This window comes from Motacilla alba, chromosome 20, assembly GCF_015832195.1.
Source record: "Motacilla alba alba isolate MOTALB_02 chromosome 20, Motacilla_alba_V1.0_pri, whole genome shotgun sequence".
Classification (NCBI taxonomy): Eukaryota; Metazoa; Chordata; class Aves; order Passeriformes; family Motacillidae; genus Motacilla; species Motacilla alba.
Genome location: NC_052035.1, coordinates 6,646,837 through 6,657,349, shown reverse-complemented (window position 1 = coordinate 6,657,349; position 10,513 = coordinate 6,646,837). Strand labels below are relative to the sequence as shown.

Below are 10,513 nucleotides of genomic sequence, written 5' to 3'. Positions count from 1 at the left end.
ACGTGTGTGGCCACCAGGTCCCCTCCCAGCCACCCCCATAAGGGACATCTCTGCCGTCTGCTAAGCTTGCACCCAAGTGGGGTGACCCTGGGGCTCCTGCTGCTTCCTCACCGGGGCAAAGCCCCCTGCGCATCCCTCACCGCCCTGGGTCCACTTCTCTGTCCACTGCTTCCAGCAAGATCGCACCTAGAGAACGAACAGGAAAGAGATGACTTTGGGAATCTCTCCCTGTAGGTAGCCCGCACAAACCCCCAGCCAGCAGCGAGGAGCAGCCCCTCCGCCCGCCGAGGCATCGAGCCGCGCTCTGCTGGCTCCCCCCGGCCCCGTGCGGGGCTCCGTGTGCCTGCGTGAGCCCGTGTGCGCGGAGGCATTCACCAGCCTATAAATCTCCTGGCAGGGCTCTTCCCAAACTTCAGGACGTTCCCCGGGGGAAGAGTTAAGATGCAGCTTGTGCGTCAGCGGCCGCAGCGGGCTGCCCGCCGGGGCTAAGCCGAGCCTCCCGCATCTGCCCCGGCAGGCTGTGTCCGCAGCTCAGTCCCGCCGAGCCTCCCGCATCTGCCCCGGCAGGCTGTGTCCGCAGCTCAGTCCCGCCGAGCCTCCCGCATCTGCCCCGGCAGGCTGTGTCCGCATCTGCCCCGGCAGGCTGTGTCCGCATCTGCCCCGGCAGGCTGCTCCCGCAGCTCGGTCCCGCCGCCGCCGCCGGGCTCCGCCGCTCCCAGCGCAGCGCTCACGGTACGTGCTCGCGGGAACATCCTCCCGCTGCTCCGGGAAGGCTGGCAGGGATGCTAGGAGGTGCATCGGCTGACGGATGAGGGGATATTCCAGCGTTTTCCCCTTTTTTTTTTTTTTTTTAAAATTACAATACTCGGCTTTTGCAGCGGCAATTTTTCTTTTCCACCTAAATGCTAATGAGTCGTTGGGATTTCTCGACAATGCTTTTAAGTCTTGCCGTGAGTTTCTTTATCTGTGTGAGGTTTCTGTTTGTGCTGGGGATTTATTCAACAAACCAAACTCCTGGGAAGTTACAGGGCAGGCGGCTGCAGTGCCTCTCAGCATACTCCTAACTATCCCCTGTGCCACAGGTACGTGCCATGAGCGAAAAAATGGGGGAGACTTTCTACTGATTTTATCTTTTTAAAAAACAAACAAGAAAATCAATTCCCCAGGCATATCCCTGACAGTCCCAGGGAACTTGTTCTGATAAATAAGGTTATTAAAGGGATAAATTTTAAATTTTACTATTTTAATAGGGAAAAACTACTATTATAAATAGGGAAAAAAAAGAAGAAGAACATTTGTTTCCACCTTATTTTGGGAAATGGTGCTTGCATGGTGTTTGCAATCCTGAGTGTGCCTGTGTTGTTTTCTCTCCTAGATCTGCACACCAGCAGCAGGGACCAGCAATCCCCCTTGTCCTTGCTTAACTCCGTGCAGGAGCAGAACTCCGCCGGCTGATCCCACCGGGCGGGCTGGCATGGCTGTGCTCCACCTGCACCTGTACCTCACAGCCTTGGGCTGCTGGCTGACACAGCTGTCCAGCTCCTTCCTGCTGCCCAACGCCACCGAGCTGCTGTCCCCGGCCGCGGGCTCGGCCGCGGGGCTGCTGAGGGGCGAGGGGCTCCCGCGGGGCCGGCGGAAGCGATTCCTTTCCCCCCACGACATGAGTGTCATCCTGGACTTCCATAACCAAGTGCGGGCACAGGTGTCCCCCCCCGCTGCCAATATGGAATACATGGTGAGTTGGGCTGTGGCAGGGTAGTTTGGGGTCCACAGCTCTGGTGGGATCAAGGGGCTTACGTCTGATGTGGGAGGCCCAGCCTAGGTAGGATGTCAGGGTGCTGGCCAGAATCCTGGCTGAACACGTTTCCTGGGGGATTTTTTGTGTCCCAGGGGCTAAGCAGACCCATGCAGCCTCTGTGCAGGAGGGATGGAGTCCTAGCACAGAGACGTTTCCCCGTGAGGGCAGATTTAGGATCAGTGGGCCTGTGTCTGGGGCATCTGGGAGGTGGCTACAAGCATGGAAAGCTCAGCTCCCAACCCAAAGCCCAAGTAGGAGCCTCTCCCCAATTACACCTGTGAAGGATGATCCCATCACAATCTCCAGGGTGCCTTTTCAGTCTTCCAAGTGGCGCCAGCTCCCAGAAGAATAAATGTTCAGGAGTGAGTCAAGGAGGGGATGTGCAGGTTGGGCACTTCCAGATGAGGGTCACTCTGCACAGAGCTTTCCCCAGGTTCTGTCCTCCCTGCTTTGAGCTCCTAACCCAGCCCTAAAGGTCCTCCAAGAGGAGCTGTTTCCAGCCTACACAGGGCAGGACCTCAGGGCAGGAGGTGCCACATGCTGCTCTGCTCCCAGGAAGGGGAGCAGCTCTGGGGGAGCAGCTGGGTGGTCCCTGGATGTGGTTTGGAGAAGCACAGAGCAGCCCAACTTGCTGGGTACCAGAGCAGGTCAGACATGCCCAGGAGCATCCTGCACTGCTTCTGGCTTGGCCTAAATTCCTGCCTTCCAAAGTAACTCACACAGGCATCTCCCCAAAGGCATTCAGGATGGGTAAGGGAGCTTTAAATAATGCATGAAGGAACCAGCTGTGCTCACCGGTCAGGCTGTGGCCGGGGCTGCACTGAGGGCTGGGACAGCTGTGAGCTGCAGCAGCAGCACAGGCCTGCAGGGTTTCACCCCCGTGCTCAGCTCCACCTTGTGCAGGAGCTCATTCCTGGAGGGAATCACACACACAGGGCTCGCAGCACTGCAGGGCATCCCTGCTCTGCTACACTGTGTGTCCAGAGCTGTGGCAGCAGCTGGGGAGGTCCATGGCTCCTGGACATGCTGCTGTGCTTCCTTCCCCTGGGCGTTCTCTAGCCTGATGCATGAGTCAGTGTTTTTTGGACACTCAGGGGTGCTCAGAAAGCCCACATAGCACAAGGGAGCAGGTTTCTCCTCTTCCCTCCTCTGGGAAGCCAAAACTCCTGCCTGCCCTTTTCCTTTCCCGTGGCCAGGTGTGGGATGAGCGGCTGGCCAGGGCAGCGGAGGCGTGGGCTGCGCGCTGCCTGTGGGACCACGGCCCCCCCGAGCTGATGAAGTATGTGGGACAGAACCTCTCCATCCAATCGGGCAGGTGAGTGCCCTGTGGGCACAGTGAGCTCCTGGGAAACCCCCACACCCCACAATACTGCAGGAGGAGCAGCGGCAGCCCCTCAGCCAAGGAGCAGAGGGGCTCTGAGCTGGCATTGCACGGGAGTGAGATAGAGCTGAGAGGCACGTCAAGGACTCTGGGGTGGAGGAGGAGGGCCCAGCTCCCGCAGAAGGGTAAATACAGGAAAGCAGAGGTGTTTGCTGCTCATTTGGGAAGTTTGCCATTATTCCCCTCTCTGCCAGGCACCCGGACCAGGGGGATATGGGTCCTGGATCTCCTCCATTGGCTGAGTGCTCAGGTGTCTCTGGTCTTCTGGCCTCGAGCACAAGTGGGCTTGGCACAAGGATGTCCTTACCCCCCTTTTCCCAGCAATGCTTGTTCCCAATGAGCCCTGGCTCAAACCATTTCTCTCCTCCACTTCCTCAGTGTGGAGCTTTCCCTTCCTTTCCTTCTCCCATGACCTCTGATGTGGAGGAGATCCACCTCACCTGTAGCACCGTTGCAGGTACCGCTCCATCATGGACATGGTGAAATCCTGGCACCAGGAGAAGCAGCACTACTCCTTCCCCCACCCCCGTGAGTGCAACCCCCGCTGCCCCTCCAAATGCAGCGGCTCTGTCTGCAGCCACTACACGCAGGTGAGCACTGCAGCCCCCCAGGATCCAGGTGCAAAGGGTGCCTTGTGCAGCTCACAGCTCTGCTCCCAGCAGCAGATGGGATCCAGGGTCAAACCCTGGCTGCTGCCAGCTTCAGATCAGGCAGCGGTCCTGGCAGCTGGCAGTGTATCTGCTGGAGGGATGCCGGTGATGCCTTCCCACCCTGGGCTTTTCCAGCATTTGGGCTGTTGCAGAAAGGTCCCAGGGGTTCACAACCCACTGGAGGAGCAACTGGGACCTTCTGGCCAGTTGACAAGGAGGTTTCCATTTTTTAAAAGGCTTTTTTCCCTCTCCTTTGGCCTTTCTCTCCTCACTCCACCTCTGGCAACTTAAAGGTGGTGAAGAGAAAAAAAAAAGCCGCTTTGTACTTTTGCCAACCATGAATCCTCTTCTCTCTGATGGAACAGCTTCATAGCACCCAGCTGTTTCTGGATCTCTGGGAATGCAGCCTCTTCATCCCCTGGCACATCCCCACACAGCCTGGCCAGCACAAAGTGGAAAACTCCTCTGTTCCTCTGCCTGGCAGCAGAGCTCTGCCAACCCCTAATTACCTCTTCTTCATGGCTCCAACCTTCACCTGAGCATCTGGTGGCTCATCCATGAGAATAGTCAGGGATGCTCTTGGTTACAAAAAGGCAATATACACTTTTTATGGAAGAGATTTAACCTGGAGAGGCTTTAGGAGGAGCTTTAGTCTTTGCTCGACCTCCCTGTGTGCAGGGTAAGCTGCTGGCCATGATTCAGTGTGAGGTTTAGGAGCTAATTTGGGTAAATTGGAGCAGTGACCCAGACTCTGCTGCTCATGGATGTGAGCTTGGCAAGGCAATCCTGTGCAGAGCAGGGCAGGTTCAGGTAGGAGAGGGAGAATGAAAAGTCACCCTCTGGTAACAAAGCACTGCCTGCGATGGGACAGCATCCAGCCAGAGAGACTGGGGCAGCTGGGACGCAATTCCCTGGGGGAGCAGAGCCCTGTGCTGGCATCCTGGGGCTATCAGCTGTGGGATGTCTGGGTGGATGGGCACCAACAGTGTCTGTTCTCTGTCCTGGCACAGATGGTGTGGGCAACCTCGAGCCGCCTGGGCTGTGCCCTCGGCACCTGTGCCAACGTGCAGGTGTGGGGCAGCACGTGGCGTCACGCCATCCTCCTGGTCTGCAACTATGCCATCAAGTAAGTGACTGGGGAGAGCCCCCCGTGCCATCCTCCCTCCCCACAGCAGTGTCAGCAGTGGGCTGATGATGCTCAGAGGTGACACCCTCCTCTCTTTTTAGGGGCAACTGGCTGGGAGAAGCGCCCTACAAGGTGGGGCGGCCGTGCTCAGCCTGCCCTCCCACCTACGGCGGGGGCTGCTCCAACAACATGTGCTTCAGCGGAGTCAAATCCAACCAAGTCAGCTGGTTCTAGGGCTGCAGCCCCAGGAGGAGCCCTGGGAATGGAGATGGGGTGAACAAGAATTATTTATAACATTGACCCCCCCGGCAGCCTGGCTGTCCAACCTGCTTCATCCTAATGCCACGTAGGAAAATGCTTTTCTAACACATGTCTCCAGCAGTGCTGTCTGGCTGCTTCCCGCTTTGGGGGAACTACGGACAGTCCAGGTCCCTATTTTCTGACATGGGGATGGTTTAGGGGTGCGTGGAGGGAGTGGGACTGGCTGGCATGTCCCTGCTCTGCAGACTCAGGGGGTTTTCCCCACTGCCCCCCCGGTGCTAAGGCAGAGGCTGGTGTAAGTGAATACCAAGATGTTCCCCTCGTGGTGAGCAGCTGGGTAAGTGGGGAGCCCCAAGCATGCTCCTGCTTCACAGTAGCCCCTCTGACTGTGGGGCCCCCAGCTCTGAGTCCCCCAATAAAGCAGCCTGGAGACCCCCATGCTTGTCTTGGCTCTCCCTCACTCGCAGCCTGAAGCCTTGGGGTAACACCGAGCCAGTGCCTTTGCTCTGGTTTGGGGTGTAAGCAGCAAAGGGGGGGGGGCAGATGCCCTCAGTGGGGCCATGGGCTACGGATACAGGAGATGCCTGGGCGCTTTGCTCCATCGTGTGGGAGAAGCCAGCACTGCTGGGACACAGGGTGGTGATGACGCTGAAGGGCCACAAACTCAGTGTCCCGCCCATGCTGTCCCACACCATCCCACTGCTCTACCTCACCCCCAGTGCCACTGAACACCCTATTATCCACATCCCCTCCCTCTCTAGAACCTCTCAGCACTCAGCAAACTCAGGGATTCCTGAATTAAAAGTCCTTGGATCTGAGCATTCAGCTGTGGATTCCTGTGCTGCAGCCCTCTGCACCCAGCAGCACTCTCCCCACTGCATGCTCCCTTGGGATGTGCTTTTCCATTCCAGAGGAGCAGATACCCTTAATTTGGTCCCCTCAGGGCTGCAGGGTTTCTATAGCTGAGGTGTTGGGGGGATCCTGAGACTGGCAAGGACCCCCCTGTGCCTCTTCCAGCCTGGTCTCTTCCTGAGATGTACAGGAGATATGGAAGGCTCTGTCCTGATGGATAATCATTTTTTCAGCTTCAGCTCTGGATTCCCCAGGTACTTGGTGTCCTCTCAGCAACACTTCTTGCACATGGTCCTGCTGGCCTCAGCACAGCCCCTGGCAGCCCAGACTGCTCCTGACATGGAGCCCCCAGTGGCACAGGGGCTGCCACAACCTCACGGGGAGCCCATCTGCACATCCGCTACCATGAGGTCCTGGATGCAGCAGTCCCAGAGGGAGCACAGATAACCATAAGCGGCTGTGGCACCCTGTGATTTGGGGAACAGAGAGACACAGGGAGGAGCTGCAAACACCCTGCGCCCAGTCCTGTGCAGGGTATCACCCTGAATCCACCACAGCATCCCCAAGCAACCTCTCTGGTTTGGTACCAGGTGGACAAGCCCTGACTCGTGGCCTGGGCATTTTGCCCCTTGTGCCTCAGCCAGGCTCTGCTCTGCCCTTGCCAGTCCCAGCACTTGCCCCACGGCCCCTGGCCCCCGTACTGTGTTTTCCCTTCACAGTACACAGGCTCAGACCTGGTTTTCCCGTCTTGGGCGGGCAGTGGCACAAAACCCAGCAGCACCCGGGGCACTGCAGAGCTGGATCCAGCTGCCCCCACTCCCCGTGGCCAGGGGTGAACCCCGGCCCGGCGGCTGCCCCGGCCTTGACACCATCTGGAAGAGGGAGCCCCAAAAGAGTCCAGTAAAAGCCGTGTTTGAGTTTCTAGCTTGGCAGCAGTTACTATAGCTACAGCAACGGCACCTTGCAGATTGGTTTCCATAAGAGCTTGGTTACTATTTAACATCTCCACCCACATTAGCCCTGATTAAGCGAATCAATAAGATAACAGGAGAGGCAGGTTTCCTCGCCCTGCCTCTCTGCGCTCCCTCCTGCCTTCACCTAGTTCCTTAGTGAGAGACATTTTTATTTATTTATTTAGATTTCTTTTTTATTCCTCTACTTCCTCTGGTTTTCGCCCCAAGTCCCCATAGCAGTAGCCGGCGAGACATGGTCAATGTAGGCACCCAGCTAAGCGCTAAGATGGAGGCTCCATATGGTGAGTACAGCGTTCCCACCGCCCGCGCTGCCGGCCTGGCGTCGCTCGCGGGGAGCGGGGCTGGCAGCGGCCAGCAGCCCCCAGCCCCACGGCCCAGCCCCGCCGCGCTCCCCCCGCCCCAGGGAAGGCTGGAGGTGGAGGCAGGAGAAGGGTTCTGGTTGATTTGGATGTGATGTAAATCCTCTATGTGTGTTTTCTCTCTTTCACTCGGCTTGACCCAAAGAGGAAGGCACGTGCCTGAGGGAGCAGAGCGGCCCCACGTGCTGGCAGAGGGGCTGCTGCTGCTGCCGGGCTCGCTGCACAAGTGGCAGCAGTTTAGAGGAGGTGAAGTGCTGCCCTAGGACACAGAGCCAGCCCCGATGCACAGGCTGTGGGTGGCCCGTGGAACGCCCGGGCCGTGTGAGTGGGCACAGCGAGCGCCTGCCAGGGCCGTGCTCCTGCTGAGGGCTGGTGTTACGGCTGGGCAGGTTTCCCAGCAGGGAGTGTAGTGCCTGGACAAGCAGCAGCCTCCAGCCTCTGCGGGACACAGCATCAGGTGGCACAATGCTGCCTGGTCACCTGGCCACAGCGAGATGCCTGCCAGGCCTGTGTCCGGGCTCCGGTGTGGCACGGTGGGCACCAGCCTGGAGCAGCCCGTATTGTGCTCCTTGGCTGTGACAGATGCCAGCTCCCAACAAATGCACGTGGACCCCTGGGGACAGCTGCCCTTGCCTGGGCTGACATCAGCCCATAGTTATCCTCAGGATGGGACAACTGTGCCTGTATGGTAGCATCCCCACACAGCTGGTTTGGTCCCGTGTGTTCTGGGAACCCTGGTTCCCTGGGCATGGACAGGCTGTGGAGTGAGGTCCCAGCGGTTGAGGTCTCACAGTTAAGAGGCTCTTCATCACATTCTCATGGCTCTCCATCACTCTCAAGGGCTCTCCATTGCTTTGCCTGGCTTTCCATCACACCCCATGGGGCTCTCCATCATACTACCTTGCTTTTCTCACTCTATTTTTCATGTCCTGCTCCTCTTCTCTTTTACAAGCATGCAGCCCCTGCCCAGCCCACCTTCCAGGTACTATGTGTGCAAACCCAGGTCCCAGCAGGGCTCGTGGGACTCCCAGACCACCTTTTTGCACTTTGCTCATGGCCTCTCTTTGGGTGGCTGCTTCTCTTGATCCAGGCCTGCAGCCTCCCACAGGTGTCACCCCCAGCCCTGACACACCTCTGTTGTGGCATTCATGCTGCCTTGCGCCTCCTTGCCCCAGCCCCCAGCACTTTAGTACCCTGCAGATCACTGTATTTCAGGAAACATCACCCCACGGTGAGCCATGGCCAGGGCATGTCAGACCCAGGGCATGTCAGCATGTCAGCATGTCAGCATTTTGGTGGGTCCGTGGCCTATGGCAATGGAAATGTGTAGGAATTGTATAGGATCTGCTGTAGTGTCACTGGAGCAGGCAGTTGTGATCATGCAGTTACAGAATGCTGAGTTTTAGCCTGCTTTTATCAGGCAGTGCATCCCCAGCTGCAGCAGCCAGGTCTCTGGAGGAGCTCTGTTCACTCCTGCCTCTGAGCTGCAGGAGCCAGCAGCAGGAAAATGCCCAGAAAACTGTCCAGGTTTTGGTCTCTTCAGTGCAGGTTGTGTCTTTGTGTCCAGCTGGTGCTGCTTGGACAAAGTGCAAGGAGCCATGTGGTGAAGGACACGTGTGAGCTGGTGAAACAAAGGATTGATTCCTCTGAGATGTGTAGAGGGTGGGATCCTGGAGCAGGAACTGACCCAGGAGGAGCCAGTGCTGAGCATCCTCCAGGCTGAAGCCCCTGCTGCTGGTGGGAGATGGCTCCTGACCCACCCAGCTCCCAGGGACTGACCTGCATCTCATTTTCAGGAGAAGGGGAGGCTCAAGGGATGCTCCCATCAGCATGGGAGACCTGGTGGTGCAGGGTGGTCAGGTCTGGCTGTCCCCACACCCAGGGTGCCTGCATCCAGCTTTGCCCCAAGGTGCAAAGCCAACCTTATTTCTGCAGTGAGCAACCAGCTTTGCCTGGTACATGCAACAGGAGCTGAACAAGCTCTTTAATCACTTAGGATGAAGTTATTCTGCCCACTTGCAGCTGGCTCTAATGTGAGCAGCCACTTGCCAGCCCTGGCACATCAGTGACCTTAAACACAGGCAGATAAACATTTCTGACAGTAATTTTCTCCTGAAATTTTAAAAATTATTTTTATTAATTACAATTTTTAAAGTTGTTTTTGTTTTAACTTTTCAGTCTGAGAGTCAGTAACTGAGCCACGTGCTGAGCTTGGGCAAGTGCAGGCAGAGCCAGGTGCTGTGGGGTGGATGGGGAGGAATCACTGCCCATCCCTCCTGCAGCCACTCTCCCCATCTGCTCCCGGGGCCGAACAAAAGCAGGCTCTGGCCAGCACCCGCTGCAAGCCTGGGGCCAGGCAAGGGGGAGAGAGAAATAATGAGAATAAAAAAGTGAGATGGGCCTCCCAGACTAAAGCGAGAGGAAACTGAGTGTTGGCAGAAGGAGGGGAGTCCTCATAAATAAAATGGGTGAAAAAGTTATCCAAATAGAGGTGAGGAAGGCTCGGTGGGATGGCGACTGGGCAGTGCCCAGCTTCCCTGGCAGCTCTGTAGGGTTGGGTTGGGGCTGGGCAGCAGAGTGGGCACAGCAGCTGGGATGCACCATCCTGCAGATGGCAAAGTGGTGGCCAAACCCTTCCCAGGGTCACTGGGAAGTTTATTCCCTTGCGAAGCAGTAGGGGAGCTCACACAGCAGTGGTGGTGCTGAGCTCCAGCTGTGCCCACAGTGATGCCCTTGCAGCCAGCAGCTCCCAGCCCTCAGCAGGACAGGCCATGGAGCTGGCATGCCTGATGGAGACACACCTGGGTCCTCCAGAGGAGCCTTCAGCCTTGGAGAAGATCACAAGTTATTTTCAGTTTCTTTTAATAGATGGAAGGATTCTTCTGGTTTTCCCTTCTCCTCATCTGTCTTAAGAGCCTCAGGATTTCAGCATCCATCTGAAGCCAGGGATACATTCTAATGGGGAAGCTTGGCACTGGCATTCAGCCTTGGGGGCAGGTCTGGCCCTCTCTTGGCAGTGGTGGCATCAGTAAGAGCATCCCTCCACTGCAGTTACTGCAACCCTCCCCACCCATCCCTCTCCCAGACTCTCACCAGCATTTTCCCTAAATGA

At 57.3% G+C, this 10,513-nt stretch overlaps 1 protein-coding gene across 1 annotated transcript; it reads left to right on the top strand.

Annotated features, from left to right (window-relative positions):
* The first annotated feature begins 597 nt into the window (after positions 1–597).
* Positions 598–5,654, top strand: R3HDML (R3H domain containing like). The gene is made up of 6 exons (XM_038159047.1): positions 598–732; positions 1,376–1,735; positions 2,995–3,113; positions 3,637–3,769; positions 4,840–4,955; positions 5,057–5,654. The coding sequence occupies exons 2-6, from the start codon at positions 1,475–1,477 to the stop codon at positions 5,187–5,189; spliced, it is 762 nt and encodes a 253-aa protein (XP_038014975.1). The 5' UTR covers positions 598–732; positions 1,376–1,474; the 3' UTR covers positions 5,190–5,654.
* The last annotated feature ends 4,859 nt before the right edge of the window (positions 5,655–10,513 follow it).

Excerpts from the sequence above, each read along its gene's own strand:
- R3HDML (XM_038159047.1), top strand. The coding sequence starts at position 1,475 with ATGGCTGTGCTCCACCTGCACCTGTACCTCACAGCCTTGGGCTGCTGG. Across the intron at positions 3,114-3,636 it reads CTCTCCATCCAATCGGGCAG|GTACCGCTCCATCATGGACA; the intron begins GTGAGTGCCCTG and ends GCACCGTTGCAG. Across the intron at positions 4,956-5,056 it reads GTCTGCAACTATGCCATCAA|GGGCAACTGGCTGGGAGAAG; the intron begins GTAAGTGACTGG and ends CTCTCTTTTTAG.